We start from the raw sequence: 23,538 nt of genomic DNA on the forward strand, positions 1-23,538 counted from the left end.
TCTTATTCTTCCCATGTCTGATTATATTTTATCATAGCTAAAATGTAATCTATATGTGAATTTCTTTGTCATTATACCTATATCCATTTTCTCATCAACCATTTGTACAACAATTTTAGCAGCAATTGATAATCCTTGCTAGAATTAACAGTTTTATTAGGATTTGCACAGTGGTGTCTTTAATTCTGAAAATAAGCTTCTATCACTGGGGCTTGTTTTTATTATCTTGACATATAGAAAGAAAGGATGACTTGATTCTTTTAATTACTGGTTTTCAAAGTAAGTTGCTGATAAGCTTATTTTTTCTGTTTAGGCTTTTGCAGCCCAGGAAGACTTGGAAAAGACCAAAGAAGAGTTAAAGACTGTGATGTCTGCCCCGCCTCCGCCACCACCAGTCATTCCTCCGACAGAAAATGAACACGATGAGCATGATGAGAATAATGCTGAGGCTAGCGCTGAATTATCAAATGATGGGGTGATGAACCACAGAAGTGAGGAGGAACGTGTGACAGAAACACAGAAAAATGAACGTGTTAAAAAGCAGCTTCAGGTATTTAAATTTGCAGTTTGTATGCACATTTAAATATAGTTTGCATTTCCCCCATTTGTTAAGTCAGACTTACTAAAAAGGAATACTTGCTTTTTGGAAGCGTTTGGCTCTAGCTGGCCTTGTGGTTGGTTTGTACATGCTTGGCTTACAGGCATATTATTTTTTCCATTGTATGTCCTTGTTACCAGATGTTTGTTAGCCTTGTGTAGAGACCTTAATTAGTAAGTTATTATTTAATTATAACTTTTAACCTAATGTTAATACTGTGTTTAAGAAGCAAACTTTGTTTTTAAACAGTATACATATAAAGCAATGATAATTTAAAACACTACCTGTAAGACATTACAGAATCTACATTTTTTGTTCAGATTTTATAATGGCAAAAGATCAGCTTATTAAATGCATAATTAGGTCAAATAGTAAATTTTAGTAGTATTATACCCATTGGAGAACTTGCTAAAATAAGTTCTCTAATTTTTAAATTGTGAAATTTTAAATATTAATAAGAAAAATGAGGTGATAGTGGTAATATTATCCTTTTGGAGAAAGTTTCTCTCATGGTATAGATTTTAGATCTTACGGTAACACAAACCATAATGGCTACATTGAACCTTTTTAAGTCATTTCAGGTATTAGATGAGAAGGTTAAGGAAATTTGGAATAACACACAAATCATAGTTGCAGAGTATAGAAATGAAAGGCCATGGGTATTCCTTTCTAACCACTATCCCCCCCACCATTACTAAAAGTAAAACACACAAACAACTTAAAGAAAAAGATTTCACAGTGGAAATTTTAATATAGTACAGAGTCAAAGATGTGTTATATATGTATTTTTGTCTTTAAACCTTTTCCATAGATTTTTTTTTTAAATCTAAGAAAATAATAATAGTCATACTCTTTATTTTTTAAACAGGCATTAAGTTCAGAATTAGCCCAAGCCAGAGATGAAACCAAGAAAACACAAAATGATGTTCTTCATGCTGAGAATGTTAAGGCAGGCCGTGATAAGTACAAGACTCTGCGACAGATTCGGCAAGGCAATACAAAGCAACGTATTGATGAGTTTGAAGCAATGTGAGAGCTGTTATTTTGCATACATGTTCTTCATAAGCTGAACCACCAACAGAGAAAAGCAGGCCTTTGCGGATGTGATGGAATGCATCCCACCTTGCCAAAGCACTTACACCAGTTTGACTGTGGTGGCTAAAAGACATTTAAGGGGAGCTTTTCAGCATTAAGGCAGTGTGATACCATGCTTGATTTTCTTTTTCTTTTGGGCCAGGGAATGAAGAACAGTGCTCCATCACCTCCTTTTTCACATTTTTCATTTTCTGTTTTTTTTTTTTTTTCTGTTGAAGATTAACACTAATTATCATGTCTGACAAATGTGTGTGTATGATTTAAGCACTTTGTACATTTTACAGGATGATGGTGACTTAATGAGTGTTTAGGTAGAGCACTCTTTCCTTCTCTTCCCATATTTTAGCTGCATATATTTCCAGATTCTCTCTCATTCTCCTTTTCTCAGTGTGTACTTTTCATACCTTAATATGCCCTCTAACCATAGCACTGCATGTTTGAATCATTGGCAGTAATTAAAATAAGCATAGGTGAAAAGTCTTTGATTATTGTGTAGAAGATGGCTATGAATCATGAAAAGGATTAGAAAGTTTAATAAATAGTGTAGTGTACAGCTTGTAGTTAATTTTTTAAAGCTCAATTTAAAACATTATTGGATTTTTAAAAATTACAGTCCTCTTTGACAGCTGGATTGATTGGTGTTTCATCTCCTATCATCCTTTGGTTTTCTTTGCCCACTGATTTCACAAAGGTATAGACAGCAGGTAGTAAGTGGTTCCCTAGGAAAGTTTATTGATGAAACACTACTGCAAATGACAGTTGTCTCTGAAATATTTCATAGATTGGTTTAGAAAAACAGATATTTAATAAAAGAAATTATACATTTGTTGGTAATTGATTGTCATCATTTAAAAAAAACCCTGGACCTCTCTGGAAGGGCAGCGTATGAAAACATCAGTCCCAAGAAAGGGACAGTAATACTACCTCACTACTATACCTGCAGTGACTGGTCGTTCAGACACAGTGAAATGTGTAAGCTGTATGCTTTATGACACATAGAGATACTTTCCATCATAAAGGAATATTTTTGAGATTTCTTTTTCCTTCAGAATATCTTAAGAGTGCTAAATTTTAACTGCCTTTTTGTTGAACTGAACTGTGGGACTCTGATTTGTATTAAAATTGTAAGCTCTCACTGGTATACTATCTTCTGGAAGGGTGTTGTATGTCTGAGGAAGTGTGTATGTGTGTGTGAATGGATGAGAGAGAGGTTGCCCTTGTAGCATATGACGAATGTCTGTACCTTCATTCTTGATGTAATTATTACATAATCATTTTAGCATATTTGGTTTCTAAATCATTGTGCTTATTTTTTTCAATCTCTAAAGATACTTAAATTCTATTAGCTAATTGTGTTTTAGAATTTATAATTTTAGGTTATATTAATTTCATTAATGTTTTACAAAGAAATCTTTCCAGTTTAAAAGATGTTGAATATTCACATGTTCTAACATTTTCTTTACTGTAAAACATCTAGATTTGAAGATAAGGAAAGCCTTGTTTTCTCTGTGTGGTTCAGCTACTTTCCATCTGGTATTATGCGTTCAAATTTACATTTATCTATTAAAATTGCCATTTTATTAGACATTTTTCATGCACAGTAGATTTAAGTTGTGTCTGAAAGTATCTCTTGTGCTTTTTTGATTTTGCTGACTTTAAAAGGATTAATCTGGGCAGACATTATGAAAAGGAAAGGTTGCATTTAATATATTTTTTTGGATTTAGTAGGACAAATAAGTAACTGGTTAACCTTGAAGTGACTGTTGTACAGTGGTTGTGCACATCCTTCAAAACACAGTGGAAGAGAATGTTTCTCCTTGTAGCACATGAGAGGAATAGATGGTGAGCCCTGATATTCATGGTTTAAAGCATGTGTTCACTTCAGAGCATTAAACAATTGCCATAATAGGTGAAAATTTGGATTTCTGTTGGGTTTTTATTAATTTGCTTCATTTTGAATTGTGTGTACTACCATTCCTACTTCAGTTTGATATCAGTGTTGAAAAATTACCAGTTATATTTGCTGTTTATAATCTATTTGTAGATTAGGATTAAAATGGATTTAATCCATTTTTAAAGCTGTGTGAATTTTTCTAAACAGGAACAACTATTTGCAATATGGGTTTTCATTAAACCAATTATAACTTTTATTATTAGCAGTTGAGAAGCACATGTTCATATAGCAATGTAAAAATATATTAATGAGTATTTGGTAAATTCCAACAGGCTTTTCCCATTAGCATAATTTTGTGTTGTATAATTAAGTTACATTACATCTATAATTTTGGATAACATTCATTGATTAACAATAAAGTGACAAAAGCTCATGCCTTCACAGTTCACTGTTGTTATTTAACATGGACTTCTTATATATATTTCCTGAAAATTATAATTTCTAATCTGTAAATTATTATATTTTTAAGATGAGAAGTGAATAGGAAAAAGTTTAAAATCTTCATACATTTACTCTTTCCCTAAAATAATATATCTTTTTTGGTATGGAAGTAATAGTGATTGTTAATTTTCTGGAGAAGTTAAATTATTAAAGATCAGCCCTCTTCCTAATAGAATATCATATAAGATTTCTAGTCATTACTCTTACTGTATAGTGAGTGTGTAGTTTTCCTAAGGAAGAAACAGTTTCATTGTCATTGATTAATCTCACTGTTAAAATGTTAGTTTTCTTTAAAGAGCTGTATACTAAGTGCTTCTTAAAAATCATAAAGATTATACCTAAAGAAACAAGTGATAAATCTATTCTAAGAAAAATAAAAGCCAGGTGTCTTCTCAGTTTATAATAATATTTTGTCACTTTATTATTTCTGCTCTCAAAAACAGGTAGTGATCTCTTTATTCTGACCCTGTTAGAAAAGAAAGGGGAATTTTGTGTTACAAGATTTTGCTTTTTATCTGAGTAGAGTTTTTCTCTTAGAACTAGAATTAGCACTTAGGAAGTTATTTTAGACTGATTAGAACTCACTCCTGGTTATCATTAGAACAGAATTCCAATGTTATGATTAAAAATACCATTACTTTCTGTCTCAGCTCTTACCACCTGTTGATTGGTGATATTTTTAGAATTAAAGATAAAAAGATTTTTTAGGCCCCAGAGCATCCCATTTTATGTATGCATGCATAATAAAAGTAATTAGTCTTTTTGAAATCTAAAACTTTAAAGTATAGGGATTATTCCCTTTAGCATTAATTTACTGAACTGATTAGTAAACCAGAGCTTTGGTATCTGTCTATAATAAGGGGAAACATTAAATATGGAACTACACTGGTAGTTCTCTCTTGTTTGTTCCAAATATAACTTTTTCTTATTCTGTACTTCATTCCTTTTTTTTTTTTTTTAAACTAGGAGATAGTCTATTAAATAGTCCTGTGTGGTTTATCATGTAGAATGACAAATACTCTACTACATTTTAAAAGCACTATGGATTCAGCAGATAGCATAACTTCATAAACTGTCAAGGCAATATGACTCCTCATGTATTACATACACTGTTAGCAAGGAAAAATTGGCCTGCCGTATATTAAAGCCTGTCACCTTCTCATCCCTGGCTTTTCCAGTTAATTTTAACTCCCCTTTTTTCCTAGTGGACCAATTTCTTAATGTCTCCATCTTAGTGATTTTAAGAGCTACCATTTTCCCTCTGGAAAGATGATGACTTCTTGCTTTGCTGCCTCAATGTTTCAACCTTCCTTAAACTGTGATAACAAAAGTTTTCTGATTTGAGGTTACATACGCTGCTTTAGGGGATTCCCTGATAGCTCAATTGGTAGAGAATCCACCTGCGATTCAGGAAGCCCCAGTTTGATCCCTGCGTTGGGAAGATGTGCTAGAAAAGGGATAGGCTACCCACTCCAGTATTCTTGGGCTTGCCTTGTGGCTCAGCTGGTAAAGAATCCACTGGAAATGCGGGAGACCTGGGTTTGATACCTGGGTTGGGAAGATCCCCTGGAGAAGGGAATAGCTAACCACTCCAGTATTCTGATCTGGAGAATTCCATGGACTATATAGTCCATGGGGTTGCAAAGAGTCAGACATGACTGAGTGACTGTCACTTTCATGCTGCCTTAGAAGTTGAAATATTCTTTATTATTTCTTACAGAATTTTAGGGTTAAAGATTATGACTGAGATAATCACCCCATGGCATGTCTTTAAATTCAAACTTATGTTTGGCTATGGAGTTCCCTAGCTACTAAACAGTTCCAGATTCTTAAACGCCCTTCTTCTACCCAAGAACTGAGGTAACTTAGGACACACACACATTTAGCCAATACACTTTTATTCAGTATGTTGTATATTCTAGAATATAGAAGTATGATTAGAATGACTGTGACCCATTGTTTTGGACTATCTTAAAGTGTGAAACCTCAAATATTTATCTTAGCTCTTGGATCATTTGCAATAATCTGTTACAATACTAAATTTCTTTTAAGATGGCAACACCATTTTATTGATTCATGGTATTTGTATGCCCAGATTCCTCCGTGCTTATATCTAGTCAGTTGCTTCCATCCTTGTAATTTATTACTGTTTTAATTGTTCAGTTTTATTTGATGAACATTTTTAAAATTTAGGTTTGCTTTGATAATTATGCATGTCATCGAGTTTGCTCCTAAAAGTAGTTGACTGGTGTTGTTCAATTAAGTCTATATAGCCATATGTCCATGTTCTTAGTGGTAACATGGGATCAGAATTTCTGAGATTTATGTAATAATCCTTGGGGAAATTTCTTTTGATAAAATGTGGGTTTATTATATCAAAGCCTTCTAGCACTGTATTATAGTGTATGCAACTTAAAAAGATGTTTTATAGACCTAGAAATGCAAGAATGTCTTAAGCTCATAGGGCAACACTACCCCTTCCTCTCTTTCCTTTTGTTTATACTCTAAAGTCTGTGTAATTCAGATGTAGCATTTTAGTTTTATATACCATCATTCCATTTATGTAATTATTTGCTTTTAAATGTTAGCTGATTTGGATAAAAAGATACACTGTGTGATGAAGGAGACGACTACAACATAAAGAAGAGCAATAGAGGAAAATAAGCAACTGGTAGAGAATAAGAATATACAGTACAGTTTCTTAAGTATGGTTGTTCTCTGATAAATGACTTAATTTTCATTTTATAGGTCAAATTTTAAACACTGATCAATGTTTAAAGATACTCTAAAAAAATAAAGTGCCTAATTTAAAAAGTTTTTCTAACTTTATAAAAAGACTCATTTTATATCCAGTTGACAACCAGTCAGTATAGTAATCTCTGTTCAATACTGAGAAGGTTAGTAGAGTTAGATTTCAGCTGAATCTTCATTACTTTATTGTATTAAAGTATAAGAGTGACCATTTTAACAATTTTCAAGTGTTGACATTAAGGGTATTCATATTGTTGTGTAACCACACATCACCACTGTCCCATCTCCAGAGCTTTTCATCAGCCCTAACAGACTCTCTCTATCCATTAAATACTAACTTCCCATTCCTTCCTTTTCCCAGTGTCTGGTGATCATTATCCTAATTTCTGTGTTTTTGAATTTGACAATTCTAAGTACCTCATATAAGTGGGCTGACTCCTATATTTATCCTTTTGTATCTAAATTATTTCACTTAGCATATTTTTAAGGTTCATCTGTATTGTAGGACATATCAAAGTTTTATTCTTTTTCAAGGCTAAGTAATATTCCATTGTACACATATACCACATTTCCCTTATCCATTCATTAGCTAATGGACATTTGGATTATTTCTGCATTTTTACTGTTGTGAACAGTGCTGCTATGTATGTTAGTATACAGATATCTGTTTGAGTTCCTGCTTTTAGTTCTTGAGTATATACCCAGGAATGTAATTGCTGAATCATGTGGTAATTCTGTGTTTAATTCTTTAAGAAATTTGCCAATACTGTCTTTCTCAGCAACTACACTATTTTATATTCCCACTGGCAATGCATAAGAGTTCCAGTTTCTCCACATCCTCAACCAACAGTTGTTATTTTATTTTTATTTGGCCACTCTGCTTGTGGAATCTTAGTTTCCCAACCAGGAATTGAACCCAGGCCACAGCAGTGAAAGTGCTGAGTTCTAACCACTAGACAGCCAGGGAAATCCCTTTCATGTTGCTTTTGCTAATAGCAATCCAAGTGGATAGAGTGGTATCTCGTTTTGATTTTGACTTTAATTTCCTTATGATGCATTTCTCTCTGGTGTTGAACATCTTCTGCTTATGGACCATTTGTATCTTGTTTGCTGAAATGTATATTCATGTTTTTACCATTTTAAACTTGTTGAATTATAGAAGTTCTTTATATGTTGTGGATGTTAGCCTATTACCAGATATATGAGTGCAGATAATTTTCCCATTCTGTGAGTTGCCTTTTTATTCTATCAGTAGTCTTTGATGCACAAGCATTTTAAATTTTGATGAAATTTAATTTATTTTTCTTTTGTTTCCTGTGCTTTAGTCTTGTGTTTTTTTTTTAAGAGGAAAAAATACCTTTTAATGAAGGAACTATTAATGAGACAGAAGAGAGATTATGTAGAGTGGTCAAAGTCTGGAGAGATGAAAAGTAGATTGTTTTAACTGGAATAGAAAATGTACTTTCCTGTGTTCTGACTGCAGGATGGTAAAGCTAGGGAAGGTTGAGTCAGGAATTAATGGGGGCTTTAATCCTTCGCTGAGGTGGTTTAGTTTGATTTGAAGACATCTGGTGCTTTTGGGAATGCAGTTACAGAAGGGAATAATAACTGAACTTTGCTCCAAAGGAAAATTCATGCTGCTCTGTACAATGGGCTAGAAAGGGCTATAGTGTAATTAGCCTGCAGAAAGGCTGTGGTCATGGAAATGAATGGTATTACGACCTTCTGAGTGTTTAAAGGAAACATTTAGATGTAATTTGCTCTCATGTTTGCTATATGTGGTAATCTTTTTCCTTCCGTTTGTTTTCCAAATAACATCTTTTGAGGACAGTTAAGATCTCCATTTTATCCCTGAGCTTTTAAGAATGGGTTCTTTAGTGGGACAAAAAAAGAGCTGGAAACTAAGAACACCCAAGAACAAATAGACTAGATTCTGAGTTCTAATTACAAGTTGTTGCACTCTGTTACGCTCTAGTTTTATAAGCGATTTCATAGTTCCAAATCAGAATGTCTGTTTTGGAGCATTTCACTAGGATCAGATACAGACGTTTAGATTCCAGACTCATTGTTTCATTGGCATGTGTTGACCAAATGTTAATATCCATGTACTTTTGAATTATTAAGAATTGTTTATAGTTGAAAAACTTACTGCAAAGTGTGCCTACAGCAGTTCTATCAATATCCTTTCTGCTCGATGATGACTCTAATAATGTAGTGACTGGAAGAAACTTGAAGGTTTTTTCAAATAGGTTTTAAGGGGTCCAGGAAAAAGTTCTTTCAGATAATTATGAAGGGAGTATATATATCGAAACACAACTCAATGAGGATTATCTCAGTATACATACATAATTTTTCACTGGCTGTGACAACTTTGAACAAATTAATTTGGAAATTTCTGAAGGTTTTTTTTTTTTTTGGATTCATATGCTTATGCCCAAATGATATGTTTGTTTTTTCCCCCCTTATTTTTGCTTATTTTCCCCAGATAATTTTAATATACTTCTCAATTTTTAGGCCATACAATTCTGAATATAAGTGTATGCTCTTTTGGTAATCTGAGTTATAGGTGGATGGTTCCCCCCCACCTTACTAACTTTAAAATATGTTGATTTATCATTGGTATAGAGATGAAATGTAGATGTTTGAAGCTTTTTGTGTTTTAAGAGTACTTTTTAAGATAAAATATATGTAAAAGGAAATCATAATCTGATGAATATGTTTGCTTTTAAATTATTAGTAATTTGCAAATGTACTACATGATCACACATTTTAGTTTCTTAGGACTTTCACTTCGATTAATTTTCTAAAATATTTAAAAACTAAAAATGTTGAAAAATATTTTTGTTGATAGGGGGCAAAATCAAATCACTTTTATTTAGCAGTTTACTTGTATTCTAAAAATACATTGTGAATACCTTCATTGTGTAAAAACTAGAGTAGCAAACAGTAGAAGACCTGAATTAGAACCCAGAACCTAACCATGTATATTGTTTACAGTTTAATGTGCTGGGCCGCATTACATTTCAGTATACTTGATGCTTTAAGAATATAATGAATTGCGGGGGGGGGCACATAGGCTGTATCAAAGGCTTTTTATCAATGTATAGAAGATACATCCATTGGAAAAGTAATTTCATTTTTAGAGCAGATTGTTGGCATTAACGTTTGGGGAATATTATCAAGCATTAGGAAGACTGGAAGCCAGTATGTCTTCTATAGATTACTGATGTGATGTACAGAAGTAGGAAAATGTTCTCCACTACCTATTTTTGAGCCATTATGTGTTCGTTCTTAGGCATTAGAAATTTTAAGAGGCTTTCAGTTTAATGGTATTATGAAAGGAAAGATGAATGGGAAACTAGGAGGCATGGATTTTCTTCCATTAAGTAATATTAATATATACATGCATATTCATTCATAGAGGCAGTCATTCTTCCAGTGATTTACAGAGCAGTTGCTATTTATGCAAAGCCCTGGTAGAGTTATGAGACAGATTTGACCCTGTGACAGTGTCAAGGAAACTGTAGACATGAACTTGAGACATGAACACAAATTAAGGTATAGAAAGTAAAAAAATCAGAAGAGAAGTTGAGATAAGATGTTCAGGAGTTAAAATGAGAGGTTAGTATGATTAGTATACAAAGAAACATGATATTGACTTGATTAATGAGACGGAAAATTTTCCTTCATTTGTAAAATTCAAGCTACTGGGGAGCATCAGAGTTCTAAATTAATCACTGAGTAGGCGTCCTAATATTAACTTGATTTTCTGCCACTAAATAATTGCATTTTCTTTAATATCAGTGTATCTGGTTTTCTTATAATAGAGTTTACTGAATAATAATGGTTTATGTTAGAATAGCCAGTATTGAAATATAATTTAATATTCAGTTTTCTTATAGCCCTTTTGCTAATTACTTAACTTTCCACTAAGTTTACCATTTTTTTTTTACTATAAATTATTTTTTTACTTTAAGTAAATATCAGGATATCCATTACCCCAAACAGTACAGGTAGAATTTCCTTCTCAAACACTGGTTAATTGTTTGTGTTGATTTTTGTAAATATCCATATATAGCAACAGTTTGTATCACAGCTAAGCCTCAGAAAACTGGAGTATTGAAGGATTTTTGGTTACTTTTTTTGAGATTATTTTAATCATTAAAATAATTATTATTGCCAGATTCCCTCTCTTTTTTATTAAAAGAATTTTGAGCTATGCATAAAGAAAATTTTAAAATCTAGGAAAGTAGCTATTAAGTTATAGCTATTAAAGACATACATTTTTCATTGTCTTTATTATCACATGTTGAAATTGCCTTTGTAAAGGTGCTTTAGGTCATACTTAACTACTTTATGACTAAGTCTCATTTTTAAAGAACTTGGTTAAATCATTAAAATAAAAAAAACATATGTAACCATGAAACTGAAGTCAGTAGGTAGAAATAAGGTAATACAAAAAAGTTAAGCTTACTTCCCTCTTTCCTCTAGTCTTGCAGCTCTCCCCAAAGTTAACTATTGGGTTGGTCAGAAAGTTCAGATTTTTCCATGAGATGTTATGGAAAAACCCGAATGAACTTTTGGCCAACCCAATTTTTTTTTCCAACTTACACCTCCTGGAAATTACCTATACATACAGAAGCTTGCATATGTTATATACTTCTTGTTTACATGAGGTATAGCATTCTGTATACATAGTTTGCGCTTCTTTCACTGAATGGTGTAATTTGGAAATCATTACATAGAAGTACAAAAATACCACAGTATTTAATTATGTGGATGCCCCTTATGAAAACTTATATTTTTACTAATACTTTGTTTTATAAACAGTACTGCCATGTATTCTTGTGCAAACACTGCTTGCATTTTATCCTGTTTAAGATATTGTGTCACAGTCAGAGTGGATGAGGTAAGTTTTTATAAGATTTAGATATTCCTAAAATACAGGAGGTTGTTTTGGTTTACTCAAATGACATAGGTGCACTTTTTACATTTTAAAAATATAAGTAGTAATATGTGCTTATAGAAGCATCTTTATAAGAAAAGTAGACACTTCCATTTCATAAATTGGATTTCTGTATTTCAGGTTTAAAAGGTGAGATGGCTGTAATGGTCTTTTCACTTTTGAGGACCAAAGGGTAAAAGATCAGCCAGTATATAAAACTCCTCTGACTTCTTCAAATTTTATAATCAGAAAATGTTATTTAAAGAAAAAAGTAGCAAATGAGTAGGGTAGGCTTTTCTAAAGGTAGCTTGGGTAGCTTTTTGGTTTTTAATTTCCTTTGAGTGCCACCATTTCTTCAGTGTAGAGTTTTCATTTGCTTACTTTTATTAAAATGAAAAATGGCAAGGTCAGATAATGGCAGACGAAGCACTTGACCGTGACACCAAGCAGAGGCAAAAGTATTTCATAGAGTGTCAAAGTTTTCTTTGGTTTTTAAGAATAGATCAACTTAATTCATCCTACTATTTATGTGATCTTCCTTTCTGACTTTAGGAAAACGTCCTTTGATTTCAGACTTGACTTTTCAGATTAAATATTGCTCTTGTACCTATAGACTTTTGGTTAAGTGATTTTCTTGGACCCCCAAATATTTTAGGGGGATACAGCCTAGATTAGTTTCAGAGTGCTAATGATATTTCATGTTGATTAGAAGAAACAGTGATGTTAATGGTTTGCAGTCTGCCTCTCTTCCGATTCCCTTAGAGTCACAGTAAATTCTAAGCTAATACCAGAGAGGCTCATGAAGTCTAGGTCCTCAGTCTGTAGTAGTTGCCATCTTTCTGTTGCTCTTCTAGCTGCTGAGTTCTGTTTTTGCGTAGGTTACAGGCATGCTTAGAAATGTTTAGTCAAGTCAACATATAGACTTCCTAGTCCATGGTTATCCCCTTTCTAGGGGTGCAGGATTCTTTCCCAGATTCTCTTACTTTTTCAGCAGCAGTTTTGTTTTTTTACAATAGATACATAGATCCAGATGTTATCAGTCCAGATCAGGTTAGATAAACAGGCAGTCGGCTTGGCACTTAGAGTGTCTGAAATTGATAGATGGGAAGCAGCACAATGTAGTGAATTTCATCAGGGTTTGTATTACAGCCACTCAGCCATTTTGAGCCTCAGTTTCTCCATCTGTTAAATGGGAGTACTACTGACTATGAGCATTGACTGTAATAATATACATGGAATATTTTGTTTGCAGCCTGGTATATTAAAGGCATTTATTATGCCATTTTTGTTTTTCATAATATTTTTTGTTCATCTGTCAGTGTTGTATTAGTATTTGTACCTCCCTCGGTCCTATGGGTTCTATTTTTTTCTGTCTTCTGTTTGCCTTTTAAGGACTTTGTGATTCTCTTTAGAAGGTTCAGTTCAGTTCAGTTGCTCAGTCATGTCCAACTCTTTGTAACCCCATGAACAAGGTATTGCTCAGCATAAGTTTATTGAGTGTGTGCCAGGCCCTGTACTAAGTCTGTAGAGATAAAATAGACGGTTTGTCCTGAGCATGAAGAGTTTGTGATCTACTGCTAGAAAATAATGTGTGTGTTTGAATAAGTGAGGTTCAGGGAACCTCAACCTCTGAATGCTGGAGTGTACCAGGGCCCAGGCCTGCCCTGTCTTCAGTACTTGGCTGTCTTAGTGACCTCATGCCCTATTGTTGCTTGAGATACCATCTGTATGCTAAAAACAAATCTCTAGCCGAAACCCTCTCCCTTGTACTCCAGACGTGTGTGTCTAACTATTTACCTGATATTTCCACTTTGATATCTAATAGGCATCTCAAACTTGTTACCTCAAACCAAATTTGAGGTCTCCCTCCTCCTCCCCCCGCCCGCTCGTTACTGCCTTAGCCTTCTGCTTCCCTGGCCCTCCTTTCAGTGGATCTGGCCCAAACCTTGACTGTAATGCGATTCTTCTTTTCTTCTCTTAATCCACACCCAATCTAATCACCAACCTGTCGGCCCAACATTCAAAAATACATTTTAAAAATAACCATTCATACACCCTCCACAGCTGTCAGCCCGTCCCACAGACCAGGATTGCTTGTAGTGTTGTTGGAGCCTTCTGATGGGCTTTCTGGAGTCCTCTCTCACTCTTCGACAGTCTGTGAAGACAGTAGCCTTGGAAAGGTAAGTCAGATCCTGTCACTTACGCCCAAATAACCCCCAGACCTTTTCCATCTCAGTGAAAGCAATATCCCTCTCAGTGGCCATTCAGAGCCCAGGATCTGATCGCTTGTCACTCTCAGACCTCATCTGCTGATTTCCCTGTTCTCACTGAGTTGAGGTCAACTGGCTTCAGTGTTAATCTTCTAAACTAGCCAGTGCTCCTGTTTACCTCGGTCCAGAATGACTTTTTCCCCCCAGATATTTTTACGATGCACTTCCTTACCACTTCCAGGATTTTGCTTCAAGGTCACCTCAGTGTGGCCTTCCCTTTACCACCCTATTTAAAATTGCACTTTGCCCCAGTATTCCGTACCTATGTCTTTTAACTACTCTATGTAGCACTTACTATCCAATGTACTATACATATATTTTTATATTTCCGTATATATGTGTGTGTATTTTTATTAAATGAATGGGGGTGGATGAATTCTGGGAGCCTAGAAGGAAGGCATCTAATCTTGGTGGAAGGCTCCCTGGAGGAGATGATTCCTAAACCAAGTCTTTCAGGATGAGTTAGTCTGTGGTTTGGGGTGAGAGGCAAAGCTAGGAGGGCCATCCAGATAGCAGGCGTTATGTGTGCAAAAACCTCCAGACAAGGGGTATGCTGAAACTACCTGTTTGTTCAGTCGCTAGTGTCTGTCCGACTGCTTGTGACCCCATGGAATGTGGATGTCCAGTGGTATTCTCAAGGCTGGTTTACCCATGGGTTAAGGAAAAAATTGTACCTTAAGAGTAATTTCCAGTGCTAAAACCAGGGGCGTCAGCTGTGTAAGCAGAGGCTGATGAAGTCTGGGACTAAAGCCAGCTCTAGAGTTGAGGAGGGGCTAGACAGTAGAACTGCCTTGGGCTGTGGGTTAGGAAAGTTCACTTGGGTTACTTCTAGGGACCTGAGGACAGGTTAAGATGGCTTTTATGTATGTTCTGGAGCTACTAAGGAACTTTTTTGGAGGAGCCCTTGCATTTATTCACCTGAATATTTTAGTGCCTGGTACCTTCCAGGTACTATGTACATACTAGTCACCAAGAATATAATAGTGAAAAAGACTAGATCCTTATCAATGGGCTTACTTTCTATGGTAAAACATGAAACACACATGCAGAATAATTTAAAATTTGTAAATTGTATTAGATTGGGTCATGAAAAATTGACAATATTCAGCCATCTTTGACCTATGAAAGCAACAGATCTATATTAATATTTTGAAAGGAACAAGGGAGTGAGTTGGGAAAAATATGATAATTAGGGTAGAAAGGTCGGAAGAAGTCTCTGAGAGGAAGTGGCATATAAAAAAAGATTTTAAAGTAAATCAAGACAGTAAATGTAAATGCCCAGAAGGATCAAATGAGCACACTGGGCCTGATGGGGAATCATCCACGCCTGTCCAGAGGGCTCAGCTCCTCAAAGCAGCACCCTCAGTGCCGCTGCCCCTTCTGATTCTCCAGGATAAGCCAGCAGACACCTTTTTTAAAAAAGTGTCCAAAGAGTAATGCTTTAAACATTTAAGTAGAAATGTAATTTTATGTGAAATCTAAAGTTTGCATGTCATTTATTTCAAAACATTTAGAAAACATTTTGCAAGCCAAACAATGTGTCTGTCCTCCAAAAGTGGCCCACTGGACACTGCTTTATAAGCTTTGCTTTAAAGCATTCCAAGGGGAGAGAAAAGCATGTGCAAAGAACTTGAGGCAAGAAAGGGCTTCAACTGGTTCAAGGAACAGGAAAGAGGGCAGTATGTCCAGAGCTAAGTGAGCCTGAGGGAGAGTTATCTGTGAGATGAAATTTTGGAAAGGAGCCAGATCTCAAGGAGCCCACAGAAGCACAGGGCAAAAGTGGAGGGACAGATGTGCAAATTTAGTGTGTGCCAGGCAAGCGTGCACCTTGGGACCACGTGCCTGGAGGGATGGACACCCTTTCCTAATCTGTACAAGGATACCATAAATGCTGTAGGCGCCCTTGAAGGTAGGTGCACTATCCCATTTCAGACTTCAGTAACCTGCTTCTCTGGTGGTTCAGACAGTAAACCCACAGGAGACCCAGGTTCAATCCCTGGGTTGGGAAGATCCCCTGAAGAAGGGAATGGCAACCCACTCCAATATTCTTGCCTGGAGATTTCCATGGAGAGGGGAGCCTGGCGAGCTACAGTCCATGGGGTCCCAACGAGTCAGACAAGACTGAGTGGCTAACACACAAAAAAAACTTGCCCAAAGGCCACTATAATGGCAGAGTGTGCCGTGGGTATGGGTTTCTTTGAATTGAAAGTCGCCCTTCCCCTGCTTTTTAAAACTATAAAAGGTTAAGTTTCCAATCAAGACATTTTCACATGACTGTCCTTTGGAGGATTTTCCTGTCTACATAACTTAAAGTGAAATTAGAGGGCAAAGAAGAATGCTCTAAATATTATACTGAATACAGAGTAACACTGACCTGGAGACCAAACCCCATCAAATTAGAGATCAGACTTATTCTTCTCGCGTGGGCTAGTAATGCCAACCTGTGAAGAGTTTAGTGCTCTCATTTTCAAAAAAGGTGAGTATAGCTTAAAGATTTTAAGTTGAAATATGTGATTTATTCTTGTGAGGGTAAGAAAACATCCTTTTGTTTTTACTGAGTGTTAAAGCTCTCAAAATCAAGTGGGTCTGTGCTCAAGGAATCTTAGAAATCTAGTGGAAAATAAAATTTGAGATGAAGATGGTTATGGCTAGAAACAGGCCGTTTCAGCTAGTTAATAGATGTTAAATAAAATATATTTCTGGAATTTGGTGAGCAGGACTTCAGTAATAAGTAGTGAACTTGGTCTAGAAAAAATTCAAGAGACTGAGGATCAGATTGCCTAGAGAGTCAGCCAAAGAAGAGCCACGGAGGAAGGCGGCTGCAGAGTGAGGCCTGAGAAACAAGTCTCTGCAGCCTTGAGACAAGTTCACACTCTAAGTGAGCCACCTGAAATGCCTATGGAGATTTCTAAGCTAATTTCCAGAGCTAAATGTGATGGAATATTTCATTAAAATTCACTAGCTGTTTTTTTTTTTTAATTTTTTTTGGTCACTTATTAGAATATTTGAAGACAGAGAAAGCATAATTAAAAACATTCTTCCGATGCTCTGTGTGGGTTATTTGCTTTACCTTGTCGATAAAAAATGGATCTGATTTAACTTTCCTAAGGATTCTTTTAAACTACTAGATTTTTGCCTGTGGAATTAAAAGGAAAATTGTACTTTTCGGAGAAAAATCACTAGGATTATATTGCGCTTTGAGGTTATAGACTGTAATTACTGAAAAAAGTAGGAGTCATCAAACTTTTTCGGTAAAGATATTAAATATTTTCAGGTCCAGATATTAAACATTTTCAACTTCGTGTGCCAGACATTTTCTGTCATATCTCACAGCCCCGCTGTTCTGGCACGAGAGCAGCCATAGGTGATGTGAGTGAAGGAGCCTGGCTACCTTCCAGTAAAACTTCATTCACAGACACTGAAATCTGACTTTTTTATAATTTTATGTGCCATGAAATCGTCTTCTTTTGACTTTTAAATCATGGTCTCAACAAAAAAAATAGATGAGCTGAATGGTCCTTGAGCCATAGTTTGCTGACCTCTGAATTAAAGGATTTTAAAAACCATTAAGATTCTTCCAAGGGCCAGTGATACGGCTTTCTTAGCTGTCTAGATTGTTTAGTTCATGGTAGAGGGGTTTTATTTTGTAATAATGAAGAGATTTCCTTATAAATTTGAAAATTTTCCAGCAGGGGTTCTCAAACTGGGTGCATCAGAATCATCTGCAGACTTTGTTAAAATGCCAATTTGCAGGGCTTCTCCCTCCCAAAGTTTCTGAGCCGGCAAGTCTATGTGGGGCCCAAGAACTTGGATCTTTAACCAGGAGGCTGATGCTGCTGTTCTGGGACCATACTTTCAGAATCACTTATTTAGAATGAGGGTGTGCGACCCTGTGAGACTAACACAGTTGCTTCTTTTACTCAGTGTCCTCAGAGTAGCTATTGACTTCTTTCTCTACCTAGAGGGTTTGAGACCTTCAAATTCTAATGATTAAAAGATCAGAGATAATTGGAACCAAATTTATAACTCTCTATTATAGTATTTTTCCTCCATCAATTTCTGAAAGTTTTAACACATACAAACGAGAGAGTGCTTTTCAACAGGGTTAAGGAAAGGAATGTGCCTAGGAGAAATATGAACAAAGAAATATTATTATATACAGTACATTTTCTTAGTGAATATATATATAATAGATACTCAGGCATCAGGTTTTAAAATAGTACATTGCCAGTTGCTTTGGGATTCTGTATTCCTCCCCTATCACATCACCTTTTTTTAAAATTATAACTGTTTGTATCTACAGTATGTCTTCTTTTGCATGCATAGGAATTTTACCTAATTTTGATTATACACATGCACATCTGTTTTGATGAACATAGCTGTGGTTCATTCATTTTCACTGCTCTGAAGGTGTCTTTCATGAAAGCACTACAATTTTTCTATTCTCTTGATGATGCCCACTTGGATTGTTTCTAGTATTTTTTATTTTACAAACAATATAGCCTAAAATCTTGAACATGTTTCCTAGTAATGTAAGCAACAGTATCTGCACCTATGGAGGGGAATTGATCGGTTCAACTTTTCTATGGAAGCATCAACTTGTGTTTCAAAGGAAGAATATATCCACACTGACTTGAACACACTTGCTATCACTAGATTTTCAACTTTTTGCCAATTTGAAAGGTTTAAAATGTGCTTTTAGTTTGCATTTTCTTGATTACTAATATAGTTCAGAATTTTCCTTAAATTTATGGACTTTTCATGTCTCCTTTGAAATAGCCTTTTTTGCCTGTTTTCTTTAAAAGTTTCTCAACCTTGTTTTGGTAGTTGTGACTAGTTTTGACCCTTTCTTATTGTTCTACATAAATTTTAGAATTAGTTTAAATACTATGGTGGAGAAGGAAATGGCAACCCACTCCAGTACTCTTGCCTGGAAAATCCCATGGACAGAGGAGCCTGGTAGGCTACAGTCCATGGGGTTGCAAAGAGTCGGACACGACTGAGTCACTTCGCTTCACTTCACTTAAATACTATGGGGAAAAAGCCTTTTTGTTGGAAATATATTAATAATTTGGAGAAAATTACATCTATACAGCACTTAAGTATTCCTAGTCAGGAATATGTAATCTCTCTGCATTTATTTATGTCCTTAATACTTTTCAGTAAAGTTTAAATTTTCCATTAAGATCATGTATTTCTTTTGTTAGACTTATTATTAAGCATCTTATTTTTAGTATCTTTTTAGGTGTTACATTTTAAAGCTATTTGTGGCTGGTATATAAAAATGAAGTTGATTTTTGTTTGCTGATCTTATATTTAAGAATCTTGCTCAATTCTTACTGTTTCTTATAATTTCTGAAGCCTTTCAGGCTTTCTGCATAAATAGGCCTCTTCTGCAGTTAATACCATTCTCAGTCTGTCTTCTCAATCCTTATAACTTCTTTTCCTTATCTACCAGCTTGATTTGACTAAAGCTTTTGGTACAATGTAGAACATATCTGCACCTCATTTCTGATTTAAAAAGATCCTTCTAACATTTGCCATGAGATATGTTTGCTGTTTTGGTAGATGACCTTTATCAGGTTAATGAAACTTCTTTATATGTGTATGCCTATTTTGCCAAGAGTTTTTCTTACATAAAAAGGATACTTAAAATTTATCAAATGCAATTTCTTTGTATTTTGAGATAATATGTGTGTGTGCTTGTTTGTTAGCATATTGAATTAGTAGATTTTTCTAATATTAAACCAAATTTCATTCTCGGGATAACAGTATGGTTTATGTCCTAACCTATGGCTTGGCACTCCATGAACAGAGTCACTTGTATTGTGAATATCTGCCTCGCTGATGTGTCTGTATCTCTTATTCACAGCCCCCATCCCCATCAAGAGTTGCTGTTTTTCTTAGAGGCCTTTTAGTTTTATGGTGCCCCCTGCTGGCGAGCTTTCAACATTTCTGATACTCTTCACCTCTTAGGCAACGTTGCATGCATGGTTTTCTCTGTTATAACTGTAACTCCTCATTTATTTTTATTTTCTTTCTTATACCATAATATTTATTCACTTTACTCCCCAATCCTCCTTTCTCTTGCACTTATGAAAATTTTTTTCAGTATACTCATGAAAATCATTCTCTTTTCCTTCCTTTTCCTTCTCTCCCATTTTGTTCCTTTATGGGTACTATAAATCTACCTCATTGTTAAGAATGATGAGAACAGTGCTGGTTACTAGGGGGAAATATACAGCAATACAATTGTAGACTGACATTTGATACAATAAAGTGCCAGCTCTGCTAACCTTCCAAGTCTTTGAAAATGCTTAAAATTTTCTGTAAAGTGTTCTTAAATTTCAAATACTACTTAATCACCCTCTAATTAATTCTGCCTATTCAACATCAAAGTTCACTATAAAGAATAAATTGTAAAACTCCTTTCTTTCATTGTTTCTGTGTTCCTTTATCCAAGTTTGAGAGTTCTACTGTATTTTACTACAAAGACTCATGCATTAAACTGCTTGGAAACCAAACTAGTCATCCATAACATGGTTTCCATGGGAAACAGCCCACCACAGCTGCCCTTTTCATAAATAACCCACTTATAAGATAGAGATTATCAGTAACTGTGTTTCCAGTTGCTTAACCCTCAAGCATAGAAAATACGGTAAACTATTTTCCATTCTCCCTGGTCATAAGGCTAAGACTAGTTTGTGTGGAATGGCTGCAACTATGAGAATTCTAGCATCTCTTTAAAAAGGAGATTTAAAGTTATTCTTATTTTCGCATTGTAATAATTTGTGGAGATTCAAAAGTGATTGAAAAAGAAAAGTTAGAGGTTAAAGATTAGGAAAGAGATTGCTTTGGCAATTTGGTTACCTAGACGGCTCTACAGAATGCAGGGGACAAGGGTGCTTCTGGCTTCTGTACTACAGCGTTGGCTTCCTTCTGTGTTGTTTTGCTGAAATGCTTTCTAACCTTTCTATGTCTCTTTTAAAAGGTGGGGACCCAAACTGTATGCATTGTTCCAGATGCGTTCTTGCCAAAGCAGTATAAAACAAATGTAACAGTTAGGAAGAAGGCTGTCTGCCTCACTGGGTAAGTACAACTGGTAACAGATTCCCAGTAGACCTGCCACACCCTCGCCACTTCAGAAATGCTGGCAGGACCCCATAAAACCTGAATCTGTGCATCCATAGCCCTGAGCTTTTAGTCTAGTGAAATGCCAATCAAAAGAGTTGACCCAGAGCCAGCCCTCCCTGTGCAGCACCTAATCTCACCCACTCTAGATTCTTTCTCAGCTGTTTGTCTCTCTTCAGCTCTTTGCCAATCAAGAACATTGAGGTCAGATAGAGTTTACTACAGTGAGATTTTAGCTGTAATCTTCATGAGGTGATTAGACATGCTACTTTAGACTGTTCTCTTACTTTGTGAAAGAGCCTTCTTGATGTAGAGTAACACTGTGCCAGCTCACATATGATACTTGTGTGCTGTTGGAAGGATTTTTTTTTTCTTATTTGAAAAAATGTTCAGATATACTTAAAAATGAAGTGTCATACCTATATATTAAGTAAAAGAATTCCAGAATTGGTTCGTAAACCAGATTAGTATTGTGCATTGATTGCAATTTGGAAATATTTAAAAATCATTGATCAACGTGATTACCATAAGAAATTGTTTCAGAGTTATGTTTCAACTCATCCCATTTCTAAATAAAACTACAGCAGAACAGTTTATCTTATAGATCTTCAGTGGTACATTTGAGCCCCCCATCCCAACTTGCTGCTTAAACCTCCCCAAATTCTACACACAAAACTCGGTGAGAATATATTTGAGACAATACTTTAAGATGTGGAATAACTTATTTTTTAGATTCTTTTCATGTGACATTACACAAATGGTGATTTATTTTCACTTAGCCTGGATAATTTTTAGAAATGATTTGCTTATTTGGCCTTGATATTTATTAATTTTCTAATCCCAAACTCCCAGTACTTCCCTTCCCAACTCTCACTCCCCTTTGGCAATCACAAGTGTGTTCTCTATGTCTGTGAGTCTGTTTCTGTTTCATAGATTTGTGTCATATTTAGATTTCAAATGTAAGTGATATCGTATGGTATTTGTCTTTCTAACCTATTTTGTTTGGTATGATATCTCTAGTTCCATCCATGTTGCTGCAAATGGCATTATTTCATTCTTTTTAATTACCTTGACTTCTGGATTGCTATGAATTGAGTTTAAGGTCATTCACTGAGTCTCTGACATTCCATGACATCCACAAAATATTTTCATTGTTTTGAAATCCACTCGAAGGGCTTGATTTGAAAGGCATGTAGCTGTTTGTGACTCCATAGAATCTAGTTAATCTTATTCCTGATATTAGAGCTAAAATCCTTGGTTAAAACTTGTTCTGAACAATCCAGATTGCCACAAATAATATTGTTCTTAGCTATTCATCTTTAAGCCATTAATTCCAATGCAGGCATTTATGTAACTCTTTTCCATTTTGGAAAGTAGGAAGTCAAGAGATACCTGGAATAACAGGCAAGTTTGGCCTTGGAGTAAAAAATGAAGCAAGGAAAAAGCTAACAGTTTTGCCAAGAGAACACACTGGTCATAGCAAAAACCCTCTTCCAGCAACACAAGAGATGACTCTACACATGGATATTACCAGATGTTCAATACTGAAATCAGACTGATTATATTCTTTCTAATCAAAGATGGAGAAGCTCTATACAGTCAGCAAAAACAAGACTGGGAGCTGACTGTGGCTCAGATCATGAACTTCTTATTGCAAAATCCAGACTTAAATTGAAGAAAGTGGGAAAAACCACTAGGCCATTCAGGTATGACCTAAATCAAATCCATTACAGTTATACAGTAGAAGTAAGAAATAGATTCAAGGGATTAGATCTGATACATGCCTGAAGAACTATGGGCAGAGGTTCATAACACTGTACAAGAGGCAGTGATCAAAACCATCCCCAAGAAAAAGAAATGCAAAAAGGCAAAATGGTTGTCTTGAGAAGGTCTTACACATAGTTGAAAAATAAGAGATGTGACAGGCAAAGGAGAAAAGGAAAGATATACCCACCTGAATGCAGAGTTCCAAAGAATAGCAAGGAGAGATAAGAAAGCCTTCCCAAGTGAACAATGCAAAGAAATAGAGGAAAACAACAGAATGGGAAAGACTAGAGATCTCTTCAAGAAAATTAGAGATACCAAGGGAACATTTCAAGCAAAGATGGGCTCGATAAAAGACAGAAACGGTGTGGGCCTAACTGAAGCAGAAGATATTAAGAAGAGGTGGCAAGAATACACAGAAGAACTATACAAAAAAGATATTAATGACCCAGATAACCACAATGGTGTGATCACTCACCTAGAGCCAAAAATCCTGGAGTGCAAACTCAGATGGGCTTTGGGAAGCATTACTACAAACAAAGCTAGCAAAGGTGATGGAAATTCAGTTGAGCTATATCAAATCCTAAAA

General features: G+C 35.3%; 1 protein-coding gene across 3 annotated transcripts in view; it reads left to right on the top strand.

Annotated features, from left to right (window-relative positions):
- The window catches only part of RDX (radixin), a 103,992-nt gene that overhangs the window by 77,407 nt on the left and 3,047 nt on the right, over positions 1 to 23,538 (top strand). Inside the window, exons 13-15 of one of the 3 annotated variants that reach the window (XM_018059816.1) lie at positions 314 to 550; positions 1,467 to 1,627; positions 21,046 to 21,143. In XM_018059816.1, coding sequence (XP_017915305.1) covers positions 314 to 550; positions 1,467 to 1,627; positions 21,046 to 21,112 — 465 coding nt within the window. In that variant the 3' untranslated portion in view covers positions 21,113 to 21,143. Of the gene's footprint in view, positions 1 to 313; positions 551 to 1,466; positions 4,024 to 21,045; positions 21,144 to 23,538 lie in introns of those variants that run through there. The other 2 variants (XM_018059814.1, XM_018059815.1) reach the window with 2 other exon arrangements.

This window comes from Capra hircus, chromosome 15, assembly GCF_001704415.2.
Source record: "Capra hircus breed San Clemente chromosome 15, ASM170441v1, whole genome shotgun sequence".
Classification (NCBI taxonomy): Eukaryota; Metazoa; Chordata; class Mammalia; order Artiodactyla; family Bovidae; genus Capra; species Capra hircus.